The 19,864-nt window shown below is 35.1% G+C and overlaps 1 protein-coding gene across 7 annotated transcripts in view; it reads right to left on the reverse strand.

Annotated features, from left to right (window-relative positions):
- Window positions 1-19,864, reverse strand: part of DNM3 (dynamin 3) — a 682,754-nt gene that overhangs the window by 436,134 nt on the left and 226,756 nt on the right. For all 7 annotated transcript variants that reach the window (XM_078156497.1, XM_020970517.2, XM_020970516.2 and 4 more), the window contains 2 exons: window positions 12,331-12,417; window positions 8,748-8,818 (listed from right to left, as the gene is read on the reverse strand). In XM_078156497.1, the coding sequence (XP_078012623.1) occupies window positions 8,748-8,818; window positions 12,331-12,417 (158 nt within the window). The remainder of the gene's footprint in view (window positions 1-8,747; window positions 8,819-12,330; window positions 12,418-19,864) is intronic.

Here is a 19,864-nt window from a genome sequence, read left to right on the forward strand (position 1 = left end):
GAAATGATGGAAGGAAATAACAGGCAATTTTCAAAGGGAAAAAAAAATCTAAACTACCAACAGCTATATAAAAAATCTATTAAGTAACTAATAATTTTAAAAACTCAAATTAAAGAAACTTTTGAGGTTCTGCCTCATACTCATCAGATGGCAAAGATGACAAAAGACAAAAATGACAAAAGTTGTTAGGGCTATGGGAAAGCAGGTGATGTGAATTGGTTCAGCTATTCTTCAAACCAATTTAAAACTATGCCCCATAAGTTACTAAAATGTACATAGCCATTGGCCCAGCTATACTAATATATGTACTAATATACGCTCAAAGATGTCAAAGGAAAAGGAAAAGGACGTGTGTGTGTGTGTGTGTGTGTGTGTGTGTGTGTGTTTTATAGCAGCTCTTTTCATAGCAACCCCAAACTAAAAACTAGAGAGTTGTCCTTTTCAAGGATGGCTACACAATAGTATGTGAATGGAAAAAAAAATAATTGTGCCACAAGAAATTTCAAAAAGAGTACTTTCGTAGTAAACTGGAAAGACCTTTATGAACTGATGCAGATCAAAGCAAATGGAACTCAGAGAACAATTAATATGACAGCCTTATGAAGAAAAACAGTTTTGAAAGACAGACTTCTGGTTCATGCAATGATAAACCATGAGTCCAAAAGACTAAAAAAGAAACATACCATTCACATTTTGCTAACAGAGGCAAAGAATTTAAAATTCAGAGAGAAAAATGGCTTTGGGCAGAGCCAATGTGGGAATTTATTTTTCCCAGATTATGCATTTTTAGTGAGGGTTTTATTTGAGGGATGTTTTTGTTCAATTTTGGGGGTCCAAATGGGGGGAGAATAATTGAAAGTTGTCTGCACATGAGAACCATATTGAAATATCCAAGTATCTACTTCAAAAGGAAAAGAAAAAAAATTTTTATAATATTAATAAAAGCTAGATTAGTGAAGGGCAGATATATCCACTGGAGACAAAAAATTAAGCCCATAATTGCCTACATGTTCTGATTTGGAGATTTTAAAATGTCCATTATAACATGAATTAGCCTTGAAATTTCAATTTTAGGGGACAATGGAAAGATTCTTAATACATGCATTTTATATCCTCATCAAGTAATTTCTTCTTTGACAACAGGAATTTATTTATCTATTGCTTTAGAATTTATAAAGTATACACCTATGAATTTAATGCACATGATAATAAAAATAATAGCATATTTTATACATTGCTGTACTTTGCAAAGCTTTCCATATGAGTCACAAAATCAAAGAATCTCAGATTCATAAGGGATGTCAGAAAACATTAACCAAAATTTGGACATGAACAGGACTCTCTACAATACAATCAACAAATGGTCACCCAGATTTTGCCTGAAAACCTCCAGTGAAAGGAAATCCATCCCATTTCAAAATTCCTCTTTAAAGTGGTTCTAATTGTTAGGAACTTTTTCCTTCCATGACCATCACAGAATCTTAAAGCTGGAAACATCCTCAGTGACCAGCTAGTTCAACCTCTACAAGAAAGGCATCACCACTCTAGCATGCCTCACAAGTTCTCATTCAGCTTCTGCTTTCAGAACTCTGAGGAAGGGGAAACCATCTCCCATCAAAGCAACTCAGTCGATTTGTAGACAGCTCTGTTAGGAAATTTTTCTTTATATTGAGCCTAAAGTTGCCTCTTTGTAACTTTCATACATTGTTCCTGGCTCTGCCTTCTGGGACCAAGAGAAGGTCTAACACCTCTTCCATGTGAAAGTCTATAAAGTACTCAAACACAGTTATCACATACTCTCCCCAAAAGTATGCTCTTCTTCATAACAAGCTTTCCTAGTTCTTTCAACACCTTCCTATGATATGGACTCAAGACACTTCAGCATCCTAGCTGTCATCTTCTCTAAGCTCTCCACCTTATCCATGTCATTTCTAAATTGTGACTCCCAGAACTCATCACAATATTCAAGACGTAAACTAACAAAAAGAACTGCAATTATGCCTCTCAATGTAACCAAATATTCCTTAGTTTTTGTGGCTACCACATCATGCTAGTGACTCATATTACACTTGCAGTCCACTAACATATATGGATTTTTTTTCAAATTGTTTTTAATCATGTCTACCCCATCTTGCACTAGTAAAGTTGATTTTTTTTTACCAAAGTGAAAGACTTTATATTAACCCCTACTGAATTTCATTTAATAGTTTTCTTCTAATGCTACAGCTAGTCAAGATCTTTTTTGGATTCTGAGTCTATCACCCAGTGTATTATCTATTCATCACAGCTTTGTCATCTGTCGTTTGATAAGGAAGCCATCTATGTCTTTGTGTCAAACTCAAATGGAAATGAATTCCCTGAGGGAGCATATTGACTTAAAAAATCACAAATTAGTATTATCTATGTTCTACCATAGTTTTTATTTACTTTATTAAAAATTTCCCAATTACATTTTAACCTGATATGAGAAACACTGGGGAATTTTTCAAGCTGTGAGTTTGATACCTCTGATGTAAATCATTGATAAAAATGTTAAATAGTTCAGAGTCAAGCACAGATTCCTAAGGAACTCCACTGAAGACAACCCGCAAAACTGACATGGAATTATTAATGATTACTCTTTGAGTTTAGCCATTGAACCAGTATTGAATCCATCTAATTATATTATCACCTTGACCAAATGTATCCATCTTTTCCACAAGAACAGTATGAATTAGCTTTAGCAAATGCTTTGCTGAAATCTAAGGAAACAATATTATTCCTCATATCCACTAGTTTAATACCCTAATCAAAAAAGGAAATAAAGTTAGACTGTCATGACTTCTTTTAATTAACTAAGAAATATATTTTCCCAAAAAGAAAGCAAGTAGCTTACAGGCAAAGTAAAAACATTCAAACTCTAACAGAAACATTGAAGTAAGAAGGATTTGATATTGATCTGAATGAGGACATGGAATTGAAATGAATATGCAATTTGAAGTAGATCTGATGTGCCCTTGTCATGGCATTCCAGTTCTCAGGTCATAGATGTGCATTATATACTCTGTATCAATATCTATACTTCTATTATTTGCCATGTTCTCTTAACATTAATGTGCAGCTCATATAATGAGTGACTACAAGTAAAAGGGGCAATGAAGATAGTTTTCTATAGGGAATTTTCTTCAGCATGGACCATACTCAACACACACACACACACACACACACACACACACTTCATCCATTTGATTGTCAAAGGAAAAGCCCTTAGGAGCACTGATATCAAAACAACTGAAAAGGTTTCAGAACATAGCCTCTCATCACTCTTCCCGTTCTCATCCCCCAGCACCACAGACAGTGAATTAGTCTTTGAGGATTCCTGCACTTGCTTTAAGATGGCATTGGCCTAGAATCACTACAAACATTATATAGAACACTATATTGTTACTACAGTCATTGAAAAGATATATCCTCAGTGTTTCAGCATCAAGGTACAACTGAGCTGATTTTTATGAAAAGCATATATTACACAAATAATACAAGTTTACTTCACCTAGAGGCACAGTGAATAGAGCATTGAACCTAGAGTCAAAAGACTTGAATTCAAATTTAGCCTCAGACACTACTGTCTGCCTCAGTTTCCTCTCATATAAAATGGGGATAATAACAACAACTCCTTCCCAGGGATATTGTGTGGATAAAATTAAGCATTTGTGAAGTGCTTTGAAAAAATTAAAGCACTATATGTGTTAGCTATTATTATTTCTTTACTTGCATTGTACAAAAGAATATTACAGATATAGTTTTCTGAAACATACAGATACCCTCAAACGACAGTTATAACAAAGATTCTAGGGAGTGGAGCAACAGTGGATGTGTATTGTAAATGTCACTAACTTTGTTTAAGATTAGGAGGAGAGAAGATACAGGAGATCTCCATTATCTTCTCTATTCTCCCTCAGGCCTTTACCTTTCTCTGGATCAGACTATAAAGATTGAAGTAGCAAAGTTACATTCTATATTTCCCTCTTTATAGTCTGCCATTGAAGTATAAAGATTGATAGACAATAATGTCAATACTGATCCCAAATATTTGATCCAATATAACTATTTTTTAAATTTTATTTTTTGTTACATTTTACTTTCCAAACTGTCTCCCTCCCTCCCCACCCCACACTAGAGGAGGACATGATTTGAAATATATGTGTACGTGTGTGTGTGTATGTGTGTGTGTGTGTGTGTGTGTGTATGTGTAAAACCATTCTATGCATACTTCCGTTTATCAGTTCTTTCTCTGGAGGTGGATAGCATCTTCCTCCATACATCCTCTGTAGTTGATTTGAGTATTTATAGTACTCAGAATAGCTTAGTCATTCACTGTTATTTTTTGAACAATATTGCTTGTTACTGCATATAACAATCTCTCAGTTCTGTTCATTTCACTCTTTATTATTTCATGCAAATCTTTCTATGTTTTTCTAAAATCAACCTGCTCATGATTTCTTAACAGCACAGCAGCACTCCATCACAATCATATACCACAACATGTTCAACCATTCCCCAACTGATAGGCATCCCCTCAATTTCCAGTTCCTTGCCACCACAAAGAGAGCTGCTATAAATATTTTAGAACACATACGTTCTCTTCCTTTTTCCCTGACCACCTTGGGAAACAGACCTAATAGTGGTAATATAACCATTAATTTGCAAAATAGAAGCCAGTTATTTTGTAGCTTCCATCTGTTGAGATTGCTACTGGAGTGGAGTGTGGTGGGGGAAGGCAGGCTTGAAGTGACAGAACAAACTCACTATTTCTTAATGCCCTTTGCAGAAAACAATCCTTCTGACCAAAGCAGCGGACCACACACATCATTTCAAACAATATGAGGAAAAAGAATAATTAACAGCTGAACTGATGAAATGAGCTGAAAATGTTCTTCTACTCACTGACCTGGCAGGTTTATTTGTTCATTTTTGTTTTGTTTTGTTTTTATTTTTAAAGAGCAAGGTACAAAACATATGCCAATTGCCATTTAGGTGTCCTGCTCTAGCACATTATTTTAAATGGCAGTGATATTTTCTTAAGCAGCCAGGAGGTCACAGTTCAACTGTTTCTTTTGCTTTGAAATTTTTTGCAAAATGCTCACTTGATTGAGGCTAGAACTTGTTCTTATAATTATGGAAAAGGAAACCATTAATTTCTGTAGTAAATAGCCAGCTTAAATTGGTAATATCTTCTAATTCATCATCTTTGCTGATAATTTTGAAGATATTTTCTTTCCTATACAAAGATTCCCATAATACCAACATAACAGAGGCATGAGGGTTTTGTGGCTGAGCCCAACCCTGGATTTGAGTCGCTGCCTAACAGTTTGTCCCTAACGAAATTCTGGCCAGGGAAGAACCATTTCTCATCCAACAAGGGCAGCTCCAGGCCTGGCACCACTAAATTCCCACCCCAGTGTTCAAAGGGACCCGCCACCCTATACAACATGGTCAACCTCTCTCACCTTGAGCCAGACCTGTGGCTTGCTTCTGATGAATCTATGCTGACTTTTTGTAATCACTGTTTAGTTATTTTCTAACCATGTCCTTATTGATCTATTTTAGAACTTCCCAGGTATTGAAGTCAAGTATACTGGTCTGAAGCTTGAAGACTTCTCCCTTTTTATTGAACATTGGGACATTCGTCTTTCTCCAGTTTTGCAGTACCTCTCTTTTTCTTCACTCTTTAAAAATATCACTGACGTTGGCACAGCAATCATACCTGACAGTTTTCTCATTGTCTAAGAATTCAGTTATCTGGCTAGGCCCCTGAATTCATCCAGGAAGACCAAGTCCTCTATTACTAGCTCATATTTAGGTTGCTTATCAAGTGCTTTTCATCAGGAGTTGCGGATAAAGTAGAAATGATGAGCTTTATTAATCTACTAGGAAATCAACAGAAAAGCTACAACATGCCTATGCCAGCAAAAAGACTTCCCGAAGCTGTGAATGGTCCCACTGCCATGTACACTACCTAAATTTGAAACCATTTTATTCCTGGTTTTGCAGTAGGTGGGGGAGCATGTCACAGACCTCTGGAGGAATGGAATATACCATGCTCTTCTTATGTCACATTAGTAAATATCTACTTTTAAGAGCTCGGTTTCATGGACTTAACTAGTAATTGGTATGTATTAGCTGATAATCATTGGGGGAAACCTACCAGTGGGGGCTCATGAGATTAAAATACTAAAAAAAAAATACCTAACCCCTCAGAGCTACCTCTAGAACTATGAAAGAAAACATAGCTTTTGAGTTCTGGGGACCCAACTTGTCAGTGCTAGTTGAAGTTAGAAAAATAGCCTCAAATAAGCTACAAAGAAAAGTAATACCAAAGAAATAAATGGAGAAAAACAAACCTAACAAGTCTTTCTTTATTTCTATATTTTCTTCTGCTTCTCTGTGCTTTCTTCTGAACTTCCTTTTCCTCTCTGTGCATTTTTTTAAATGACCCTCTTTTTTGGCATGTCTATTGCAATCACACTCCCTAAAAGCTCCCTCCCCAACTGAAAACAAGGAGGAAAAAAAAAACTTTTAACAAATAAGAATAGTCAAGCAAAATGAATCCACACAATAACCAGGGCCCCAAAATGTATGTCCCTTTCTGTACCTTGATTTTGACATCTCTCTATCAGGAGGTACCTAATATGCTTCATAACAACTTCATCAACAATCAGGCTTCACTAAAATAACAGGATATAAAATAAACCCACAAAAACCAAAAATATTTCTATTTAGCAACAGCAAAATCCAGGAAGGGACAATAGAAGGCAAAAGCCTTTTCAAAATAACTTCACAGTGCATAAAATATCTGGGAATCAATCAATAAAGATACATTCAGCACCTGTATTGATAAAATTATAAAATATTTCTTAAATTAAAAAAATGACTCAAGTAATTTGAGGGCTGGTCAGTGCTCATGGCTAAGCCAGACTAATATTATTAAAATGATACTACCTAAATTAATTTAAAAATTCAGTGTTATCCTAATCACTATCCTAGGGATATTTAAAAGAACTAGACAAAATAACAAATATACTCAAAAAAGCAAAGGCTCTGTAATTATAAGAAAAAGGAATAAAGGAAGATTGATGGGGAAATAGAAGTTCCAGACTTAGCATTATAATTAAAACAGTAGTCATCAAAATGATTTAAAACTAGTTTAAAATTTAAAAACTAGATAAGTTGAGCAGAATACTTTGCTTAGGGAAGAAGCAAAAACTATTTACTTCATTAACAGTGTTCAATAAACCTGAGAACATATATTAATTGGGGAAAAATTCCAATTTTGACAAGAATTATTAAGAAAAGTTAGAAAAGAATTTGGCAGAAATTAAACTTATATTAAAGTTTAATACTATCACAATGAGCTCAAACAGATACGGGGCCTGACATTAAAACACAAATGATTTTTTATAATTGGAAGAGAACCAGATCTAAAAGTTTTCACAGGGAGAATATGTAATCAACTAGAGATAAAGGCAATCACAAACATAAAATATATCATCTCACATACATGATATTGAAAAGCTTTTGCATTTAAAAAATCAGCATAATTAGGAGAAGACAGGAAATGTTCAACTAGGGAAAAAAATTCTTGCACCAAATATTTCTGTTAAAGGTTAGGTAGCCAAGATATATATCTAAGGCTAATATATAGAAACAAAAGCCATTTTCCAATGGCCAAGAAATCAAAAGAGATAAACAGACAGTTCTCAAAAAGAACTACAAACTATTAATCACTGTATCAAAGACTTTTCCAAATTACTAATAAAAAGAGAAATATACATTGAAACAACTCTGAATTTTCAACTCCCAGGAAACTGGCAAAGATGAAAATAATCATCGTTGGAAAGTTTGTGGTAAGAAAGGTGCACTGATATGTTGGTGGAGCAGTAAATTGGTCAACCATTCTGGAAAGCAATTTAGAATCACGCTAAGAAAATGACTAAAATATCTCTAACCTTTGACCCAAAAATACTGAATCAAAGAACTTCATGATGAAAAATAAAGCCCTGTATACACCAAAATATTCACGGCAGAACATGATACCAGAGCAAAGAACTGGAAACAAAGCAAATGAACAGGGGAACAGCTAAACAAATTGCAGTGTATTAATGTAATAGAATATTATTGCACTGTAAAAAAATGAATATGATTAATTCAGAGAAGCATGGGAAGACATTAACTGATGTGGAGTGAATTAGGCGTGAACAAGAGAACAATACACATGAGTAAAATGATATAAATGAAAAGAACAACAGTAATGAAAACCAAAATTGAATACTGTGAAGTTCTAATGATGAACTTTTTTTCAAAGTATTGGAAGAGTCCCTGGCCATTGAACACTACATTTAATGGCACAATTAGTTGATTTGTCCATTAATTTTGTTGAACTGCTTTTTTTTTCTATTCTTTGTTACAAAAGCTGCTCTTTGGGAAGGAGATATATTGGGAAATGCCAGTGATTTAAAAACAAAATATATAAATAATTTTTAAAGAGATAAGCCAGGATGAAAATCTGTTTTGAGCAGTTGCATTTGTCACATAAGAGAATGCATGATTGAATATTTCAAGGCAGTTTGATGAGGTCATTGTGAATATATAAAAAATGCTTTTGTTTCCTAAACAGAAATACACACATACACACACACACACACACACACACACACACACACACACACACACACACTAAACAAACAAAAACACTTCAGTTTACGTACTTTGCAAAGCCAATGAAGTCTTCATGGTTGGTATTAATATAGGATAACTGGATGTCAATCAGCAATAACACCTAAAAGTCAAAGCAAAACAGAACAACTTTTGAACACAGTACTTCATGAAAGGCAATCTTTAAAATGCTCCAGAACCTCAAAGATCAACACTGGACTTTAAAATCCTTTAGCACAAATGTCTAACCAATAGAGAAAACACTATGCCAATTTTATTTTTTTCCATGAAGCCCACTTTCTTTTATTTCATTTCTTAGTCCAACTCAGAACCAATATATTCTTATCTTGAGAGATAGTCAATAGGGAGCTTGTGCACTACACTGGTGTCAACATAATATAGTGTCCCACCTGTGGCTTATTTGGGGAGTACATGAATGAGAGTTGGCCAAGAAGGTCTGGCATTTTTAGGTTGCAATCAGGATCTTTGGCAGAAATACTCACATGAAACAAATCATAGAAGTGCCGTCATATCAGCACAAAAGGAGTTTGAATAAAGATAATAGTATTACAATTTGTACTATGAATGTTTTCTTATCTACAATCTGAAATTAAGCTACTGTAATGAGAAGAACAAGAAGGTGGTAACTCATCATAGAGGCCTATATGTTGAAAAACTCTTCCAGGAGAAAGAAAATCTAACAGTAGGAAGACCAATGATCCAATTTCCTGGAGCTTTATCCCCAAAAGATAATGTAGCAGCCAGAGACAGACCTCTACTATCAGTTACTTCAAAGGTCTTTCATTAACAACTGTTTGAGCTACTTCTCCTTAAGCCAGTCACTAAACAAACATAAACGGATAGGAGAAGTAACTGAAGGGCCTACCTGGGATCATTAAGGGCCTTTTCCCCCTCAGCATCAGGAACCTTTTCTCTGTGTCTCCAAGTATAAAGCAGTTTATTCATTAATCTTACTACAAGTCACAAGGGCATAGCTGCAGATCACTATTTAGTGTAACAAGTACCCATTGACTGACTTATAACTGAGTGAGAGCACAACTGAAATTCATGAAATAATAAGTGTATATGTATATGTGTGTGTATATGTAAACAGACATGCATATGTGTAGATACATATAGGCATGCACACAGATATAAGTATCATGTATATGTACGTGCAGCACATCTGTGGGTGCCCACATATGTAAATTACCAATTTGTACATACACACACACACACACACACACACACACACACACACACACACATACACTTATTGGTACATGAATTTCAACTGTGTTCTCATTCAGTTATACATCGATCAACAAATATTTGTTACATTAAGAAGTGATCGCTTTGGGAGTTACCTTTAAGGAGTTCTGCCCTTGTGATGTATATGATGTATATACGTGTACACACACATACGTAATGTATGTTCACATATACATACATATATCAACCTAAAGTTTCAAACTTCAAACCGTAATTTCAAATCCAAACTGTGGTTCACAGAGATCCAGAATGTCCCTAAGCGGCAAATATTCAACCATGGGGAAATAACATGTTCAAGAAGAAATGAGAGGGAAGTCAGGTTATCAGCTAATTTTAAGGAGGGAGAGGATTTACTCCCTAAAAATCAAAAAAATCAGTGCTCTTCTCGTGTAGAGGATCCTAAGAAATGGGAAGACATAACAAACTAGACAAAAGGCAAGAATGAGCATTTTCAAAAGGGAAAAATATCTTATGCCTCTTGCATGGATGGATATCTGTAATTTTTGTACTCGTGTACTGAAGTGACACTACTATAAGAAATGTTAACATTTTAATTATTCACCTGTTTCCTATGCTCATGTCATGAATGTTTGAGGTATTCATAGACATTAACATGAACCAAAGGGTAGAAACAGACAAGTAGAAAAATTATAGATGTTTCATGTTTATGTTCCAGGAAATTTCACATCTGCGTTCATCTCAGGAAAACGAGAAGATGTTTGTGTAGGGGAGAAGGGAGATAGAACACTTTCCGTAATTTTGACATTTTCTATGAGCATTGTCTTTTCTCATCTTAAAGAGTTATATATAATTTATGAAGTTGTCTGAAGTTCAGAGATGTTAAGTGATTTGTCCATGGTCACAGTATCGGAAGTAGAATTTGAACTCAGGCCTTCCTGACTCTAAATCCATCCCTCTATTATGTGAAATTTCCTCTTTTTTGAAAAAGCAGATGATACAGGATACAGTTAATCTCTTGAAACAGAAATAATTACCAAGCTCTGGACTGATCTTTAGTACTTGAAGTATTCAAACTAACATAGTAAACAAAATGTGTCCATATTTTAACTATTAAAATTTACGCTTTAAAGAAAAAAACTCCTAAGGTCATTTTATATCCCCCAAATCCTTCAGTTCATAGAAAGCCAATGCTGGGGCAAAGGCCTGAGAAATCATAGGATTCCCTACATACATATATTTGAATGGAGTTCATCAAGCTGACAGAGTTAATATTGTCCCAGTTACTGTCAACCACATCTCAGAGAATAATTCTCCCTCTTGTGGACACTGCACAGGGTTTTAAAAAAATGAGGAACTATTAAGAGAGAAAATAAAATCATGACAATTTCCATTTCAAAGGACAATGATAAATGATATTGATACTTGAAAGTCTCAAATCCAAACTATGTTCTATAAACAGAAAGACAAAACAGTAGAGTGGAAATAGCAATGGACTGGAAGTCAAAGGCTCTGATTTGAGTTCTAGCTTCCATACTTACCAACTATATTCTCTGACATTTCCTTATTAGCTATCATGCCACTGAACCTTTCATAGCCTCAGTTCCCTTAGCCATAAAATGGTGATAATACTCATTATTATCAGCCTCACAAAGTTGTTGTATGGAAACCAAAACATTTTTTAATCTGAAGTATAGACACAGATAGATTAGATAGACAGATCTATGATTTGTCGTTCCCTTCCCTTTCCCACCATTTCTCTACTTTGATGGACATTTCTTTCTCTTTTCCTCTTGATTTCTTTATCCTTCTTTCCCTCTCAGCCTCTTTTCTCTTCTTTCTTTCTATCCACACCTTAAAATCTTAACAATTAGACACAAGAAGATACTATAGACATTTAGAACTAGAAGATACCTTGGAGATACTTTACTAAAATTCCTTCATTTTATACATGAGGAAACTGAGTCAAACAGGGTTAAGTGACTTGCCCTGAGTCACACAGCTAGTAAGTGTCTGAGACCAGATTTGAATTCAGTAAGATAAGTCTTCCTGATTCTAGGTCTATCTCTCTATATACTGCATTACCTAACTTTATTTTTAATAGTTATTCCTAAAAAGATAAAGTCAACATTAGGTTGTTTTTAAAAATTTTATGTGGCCTATGATTTTCCTTCATATCAGTGGCCTCACAAAAAGGAGTCTCCTCAATGGGATATTAGCAATTACAGGATTATCAAATATCTTCTAATTCTAATTATTTGATGTACCAACTCATAGTGACTCCCTAAAATGTCTAAAACATTTTAAAGGAGAAAATATGGGAATTATTCCCTAGAATCTCTCATAAAAAACTCATCTGCTTCAAATATTTTTTCTCCATCCATCAACTTAAAATTTATTTCTTACCTGGTCTTTAGTCTTTCCTTCTCTTTCACGAATGTGGTTAGCAACAATCCGTTCTGTTTCTTCACAAAGTCTTGGGAAGTTTGCAAGCTATAAGAAAAAAATAAATAAAAATATAAATTATTTTAAAGCATTTAACAAAAAGGAACATGGAGGTATTTGCTTCCTTCTTGTGGTTTTGGAATCTTCTTTTTTTTTTAAATACAACATTGAATTCCCATACCTTTGACCCAGAAGTCCCACTGCTAAGACACAAAGAAAGGCCCCATCTGCACCAAAACATTAATTGCACCACGTTTGTGGTAGCAAAAAGATGGAAACAAAGTACATACTTATTAATTAAGGAAGAGCTAAAGAAATTGAAGTTTGTGAAAACTCCATGAAAATTTACCACATCATAAAAATTAAAAAATGAAAAAATACATAATTAATATTAGTTGAGAGAAACCTGGGAAGACTGATACAAAGTGAACTAAGCACGGCGAAAGAAAGAAAGAAAGAAAGAAAGAAAGAAAGAAAGAAAGAAAGAAAGAAAGAAAGAAAGAAAGAAAGAAAGAAAGAAAGAAAGAAAGAAAGAAAGAAAGAAAGAAAGAAAGAAAGAAAGAAAGAAGGAAAGAAAAAGGAAGAGAAAGAAGAAAGAAGAAAGAAAGAAAGAAAGAAAGAAAGAAAGAAAGAAAGAAAGAAGAAAGAAAGAAAGAAAGAAATGTGTAACTATTATGAGGTAAAAGACGAAAAGAAAAAAAAACTGAAAAGAGAAAATCAATTATTATATAACTATAATGGACAAACTTGGCCCCAGTGGACAGCTGAGGGAACTCTGCCTTTCTCCATTTGACGCAAAGGTAGAGGATTATGGATATGGAATGTTTTATAGACTGGGAGGCACAATTGATGTGCCAAATTGTGTAGCTAACCTGCTCATTTTTTCTCTTTCTTTTAAAAATCTTTGTTACTGCAAATGATTTGCTGGAAGAGGAAGGATATAATTGGAAATGAATGTGATATAAAAACAAAAGGCATCAAGAAAAATAATAATTTTTTAAATTTAAAATTACATCATTAAAGGGGTAAAGTAATAAACAATCAAGGAAGTCTACAGAGCTCATTATTACCGAAACTGCAAAATTATTTTTAAAAAACAGCAAATAAAATATGAATGACAGCTATGTAGAGGAGTAAAATTAACTTTAAATAGCAAAGAAAATCATTAAAAAGACTGCCAATTGAATATTGCATATTGATGGAAATGTTTATTGTCATAAAAATTGCTATAAGACTTTCTTTTTCATTAGAAAGCATGAAAAGATTTCTTCTCTAGCAAAGCAAATAGAAATATTTCTACAATTTTTCCAGATAATTCAAACCAACCACAAATTCACCTGAATACAGGTCAAGGAGCCTTGAATGATTTTAATACCTTTAAGAATTCTTTGTTTCTCTTTTTAGTGGAAATCTGCACAAAACCAGCAAATATGATACCTGTATGTACCTTCTATCTATATGCACTCTAAGATGATCAATTAATCAATCAACAAGCTTTCATTAAGTGCCTACTGTGTTTCAGGTGCCATGGAAGTACAAGAAACACTAAAACAAATGAAACAATACTATCCTTAAGGAACTTAAAGTCTACAGGGGACAATAATATATATGCAGATAAATATATCCAATATAAAGAAAAGGCAAGGGCTGGCAGAGGCTCTAGCAGCTGGGGGATCAAAAGAGGCCTCCCCTGGGAGCAGCATTTAATTGAGCTTTAGGGAGTTTTAGAGGGGACCTAAGGCAGAGTAAGTACATTCTAGGAACATTAGGTGGAATGTCTATGGAGGAGCAGCAGAAAGGCGAATTTGACAAGCCCCCAAAATAATAAGGTTGGAAATATAGTCTGTAGACAGGTGTAAAGGGTTTTAAATGACAAACAGAGGAGTTTGCATTTGATCCTAGAGGTAATATAGATTCAGGAGTAGTTTACTGAGCAAAGGAGTGACATGGTCCCACCTGTGCTTTAAAAACAATCATGGTGGCAGCCTCGTGGAGCCAAAGCAGATCCAAAGTGGATCCCTGATGGCTACATATTTACCTCTAGGTTATATTATCTATATTATATTGTATTTTTATTTATTTTGTTAAAAATTTCCCAATTACATTTTATTCTGGTTTAGGCCTCACTTGGGAATCTTGTAGTAAGTAGTGAGTTTGACATCTGTGGTGTGGAGGATGTTTTGGAGAGAGGAGAGACTTTAGGCAAAAAAGAACACCTAGGAGACTATTTCAATAGTCCAAGGTGATGAAGGCCTACGTCCATGGTCATATGAAGGGAGAGAAGAAGATAACTGTAGGAGATGATATCAAAGCAGAATGTTTATGACTTGCAGTTGATTGGTCCTTCCAAGCTGTCTGCATGACTTCTCTTTATAGGCATCATTCCATCCTCAATTTGTGAATTTCCACAGGGTGCCTACACACCTAAAATGCTTCATTTCCCATTGTAGAATCCCTGATTTTCTTCCAAACTCAATTTAAATGATAACCTCCTAAATAGGGCCCTTCCTGATTCCCCACTGACTGGATGTGTGAAGTGAGGGAGTATGAGAAAATGAAGCTAATGCCAAGATTGTAAAATTGGGTCAATAGGAAAGTTTGGAAAAGAAGCTAATTGATGGGAGTGATGAGGAGGAAAGGGAGAAGAAAGAGGATTCAGCTAGCACACATTACTTTGTTATGATAGGAAAAGGATAATTTTATTCTTACAATAGGATTAGGGTTATAGCACCTGGAGGCAACTCCAAATTTGCATAGGGTCGCCATCAGGTCTTCCAGGTCTTACTTTCTACCTTGGATCTACACCTTCAGGCATCAGGGACTGCCCTACACATGTAGCCTAGGCAATGCTAGTCTCTTGCTGTCCTCTCCACAGCAGCAGTCCAAAGAAAATGTTTGAGCTTTCCAAGAGGAGGAACTTTCCATTTGTATCCCCAGTGCTTGGCACACGGTGAGCATTTAATAGATGCTTTTTAGTTTGATTCAAAGTACTCTGGAAGTTCACCTCTGCTTATAACCATGAGCCTCACTTTTTCTAGTTGGCCTAAAAAAAAATTACTTCAAATAAAGGGCATTTAATGAAAGAGTACAGTAAGAGACATTGCAATAAAATGTCTCTTTTGTAAACCTGACACACACTTTTCCACAAATACACATACTTTCAGATGAAAGAATGAATATGCGTAGGGAACATGGAAGAAGGGATACAAATGCAGGCAACATGTTACCAGGAGATATGTGGAGTTGTAAAAATGTGAGGAATACATGACCAGGGTACATTCAAGGAGGGGCACCAATAGAGAACACATATAGGGAGGGCACTGCAGGGCTGCTGATGTCTTCTGGTAACATCCCTGCATCTTTCCCCATGCCTACTTCCCCACTGCCCTCATGCTGTCATTGATAAGCTTAACACTGACCAATTACTGCTAAGTACAACTTCAGTGCCCCCCTCTATTAATTACCTTTGACTGATTTGTCTCTATCTCTATATCTCTATCTGTTTTATCTGTTTCCCCCATTAGGCTGTGAGCCTCTTGAGATCAGGCACTGTCTTTTGTTTTTTCTTTGTATCACCAGCTTAGAACAGTGCCTCGTATACCTTAAGTACTTATTGTCTAAGACCACTGAGGGGATAGTTCCTAGACATGAACCTTCTTCTCTTCATTTATATAAAATATACATGCAGAGCTTTAGCCAGCCCAGTTGGTCTTAAGATTTCAGGACCAACTTAATATGTCCAGTGAAAATAATTGTCTTCTTAATTGTATTCCACACAACATATTAAGTTGTTGGGAAACATCTTCTTTTGGACACCCATGCAAATATAAATCACACAATGAAAAAAAAAATAATCAAACCGAAAAGAAATTACAGCAATAGTAGACTATAGGGAAGTATTAGAAATTTCATTAACAATATATAGGAAATGGGGGCAGCTAGGTGGTGCAGTGGATAGAGCACTTGCCCTGGAGTAAGGAGGACCTGAGTTCAAATGGGGCCTCAGACACATAACACATACTAGCTGTGTGACCCTGGGAAAGTCACTTAACCCCATTGCCTAGCCAAAACAAAACAAAACAATATATAGGAAATGTATTATAGCAGAAAAATATTTTTAAAATACAAAATAGTAACGATAATAAATATTTATTCATAAACTATCTGACTGTTGAAGCATTCCAGACTTTGGGTTTTTACTGAGTCAAAAAAAGGCTAAAACTAATTATAAAATCTTAGAGATTGAGGGTTTATAAACACCAAAAGACAGAAGTTTTTAAGCTGTCCAGGCTGACTACATGTTGGAACAGTTTATTCAGAAGTGAGAAGCTATAGTACTATAATTTGTGCTACAAAATAATACAGTAGACTGAAAAGAAATGAAAAGGTAGCCATGTTTAAGTTTTCAGTCGACCAGAAAAGGAGTAGCATACACTGGAAAAAGTCTCTTTATGGAGAACAGAAAAATAAAAATACTGGAGGAGAGCTAATGAGTTCAGAATTTAGAAGCCGCTGAACGACAAAGCAGTTTGTGTGAATCCATAGCGTCAGTTTGTCAGTGTTCCTGGAAATGTTGCAGGAGCATGAAAATTAAAATGTTAGTTTAAAATGCTCCTAGGCAGTAAAAGAGCATGTAATATGACACCGTGTACAAATATAGGGAGGTCTGCTCTCAATTGAGGGCACAAGTCCCAATTCTTGCCCTTATGATTCACACAGGAAGAGAAACAAAACACAGACATTCAAAGTTATTGCTGATCAGGCCTTCCGCCACTCACCTCATTAGGGAAATAGCTCATACAAAAATAAGCTGCACCAGGAGTCCCCGATCTGTTTTCATTTCCCTTTTCTTAAAGAACAATCGACTTTGCCTACTCAGCTCTCTCCCTTAATTCATTTATTTTCCTTCCTTTATTTCTAATTCCTTATTTGCTCTGCTTCCCTTCCCTAATATAGATACATATATGCATACATATATATAATTTCTATATCAATTTCAATTTTATTTTACCCTTGGATATTATCGAACAAATCCACAGTGTTCAGAATGAGAACTTTTTCATCTGACCCATCCAAACCCTGTTCAGACATTCCAAAACGAGTTGGTTATTTTTTTTAACCTGAACAGTAGTACTTTGTCCTTTGCCGAATGTTCCTTTCACTATTCACTAACTTAGCTTTATGGTCATAGAACAAAAGATTTGCTACTAGCTATACTATTATACATATATGTACTATTTTACATACATATGGTTTATTTTATGATACAATGACAGTGTACCCCTCAAAAGGGGCAATCATCGTAACTGTAAAAATATCCAAATCATAGTTAGATTTGTATGATTCTGGCAATGAAATATAAACCGTATTTTACGTGTGATAATCACTGAATCATTTATATGACATAAAGCAAGTCAGCTAACCTTCCTGATTCATTTGTAAAATTAATGTAAATGTTTACTATCTCTTCACACATTTCGGTTAGGAAACTTGGTGTTAATAGTCAATAAAAAGTCAATCAACCTTTTATTAAGCACCTAGTATGTGCCAGGAACTGTGATAAACACTGAGGACACAAATATAAAAAAGACAGACAGTTCTTGGGCTCTAAGAGCTTAGGGGGAAACAACACACAAAAGGAAGCTGAAAATCAGGTGGGGTGAGGGAGGGAAGAGTCACTGTGGATACCCAAAAGGAGTTCAAAATGAATGTTAAGATTCTGACTTACAAGGGCTTTCTTAATCAAGCTGCAGTTCTTAGAGTTTTTACTGTCTTCTAAGTCTCACAGCACTCAGCACAGTACCTGGCACATAATAGGTGCTTCATAAATGTTTATTGATTGACTTTCTCCCATTCACAACAAAGAAACTACTGGAGAGGAAAAAGAGAAGCAATATGGTAAAATTTAAAAGAGGCTAGGTTTGGACCCAGAGGATCTGTCCCAAAGTCCTAGACCTGCCACTAATACTGTATCCTTAGGTAAACCATTAAACCAAATGGATCTCAGTTTTCTCATCTACAAAATGGGAATAAAATGGAGTAGGCATCCTGTAAAGTACATTCCAGTTTTACATCCGTGATCTTGTGATCCTATATAACCAGATGGCCTCTGAGTCACTTCCTAGCTGTAAACAGCAACTTCTCCTACCCTTCTGGCCTTTCAAGTCATATGAACAAATAGCGAACAAGCTAGTAAGTCACCTGTGTCCATGCCAATAGCATGAAAGCCAAAGACTGTCTTTTTTTAATCATCAGAAGTAAGAAACTACCTAGTCTTTTAAAAGAAACAAAAAGCATTACAGCTCAGCTTTTTAGACATTTCAATTTAAAAAGAATAGCTATTTGCTTTAGCAGATAATCAAGCAACTTGCAATTCTTTCAACGCATCTTATTTTTGCAAAATTCTTTAGGAACTACTCCCTAAAATATCTAATTCCTTTCAAGAAGCAAACATTTTAAACAATTCAAATGAGAAAATAAATAAATTTTTAAATCTAGATTTAGAATTCTTTCATGATGGCAGATCCTATCCTATTAACGCAAAAAATTATTCAGAGCTTTAAAAAAATAATGTATATGAGAACACTTCAGAATGTTAAAAATAAAAACCGTTTCGTCATTTTCATGAATTTTTTTGCTTCTTCTCAGAAGTCAAACAACAAAAAAATTGAATTTAGCATGGACAGCTGACTTTTATTAGTCAAGATAACCCTCATTTTAGAAAAGTATATTCCGAAAAAAAATTACTAAAATTTCCATGCCATCCACATTTTGTGGGAATCATTACTATTTTTACACCAGACTCTAAGTAGATCTCTGCAAAGAGATGCAACAATTCACTATGGGGGCATTTGATCAAAACAAACAAACAAAAACACTCTTGTTTCTTTATTAGGCTAAGAGTGAACATTTAGACCAAGATTTATAAGAAACACAGGGATCAAATTTCATGGATCTAGGTAACTTTTCCTAGGTAGGAAAGCTGCAGATTTTCCTTCAATTTCAGAGAATTACAGAATCATACAATTTTGGTATGGGCAAGGCCTTTAGTAATCACCTAATGTATCCCATACATTAATGAATCTCCTTTTTAACATACCTGACAAGTAGTCACCCGGCCTCTGAAGACCTCCAAGGGAGTACTCAACACTGACTTGGGCAGTCCATTCCAGTTTTTGCACAGCCTTAATTGTTGGGGAAATTTATCTTGGCATCAAGGCTAAGTTTATCTCTTTGCAGTTTCTACACATTGCTCCTGATTCTGTCTTCTGGCCAAAAAGAACAAGGCTAACCCTTCCTAGACAAGGCAATCTTTTAAATACTTGAACAGAACAATCATGTTTCTCTTGAGTCTTTTCTTCTCTAGGACAAACATACAGTTCCATCAACCAATCTTCCAGTGGATTCAAATCCCTTCACAATGCTCCTTGTACTCTGGACAATCTCCAGCTTATCAGTGAACTTTTTAGTGGTGGTATGCCAAAATACAACACTC

Source organism: Phascolarctos cinereus, unplaced genomic scaffold (assembly GCF_003287225.1).
Source record: "Phascolarctos cinereus isolate Bilbo 61053 unplaced genomic scaffold, phaCin_HiC Scaffold_5;HRSCAF=322, whole genome shotgun sequence".
Lineage (NCBI taxonomy): Eukaryota > Metazoa > Chordata > Mammalia > Diprotodontia > Phascolarctidae > Phascolarctos > Phascolarctos cinereus.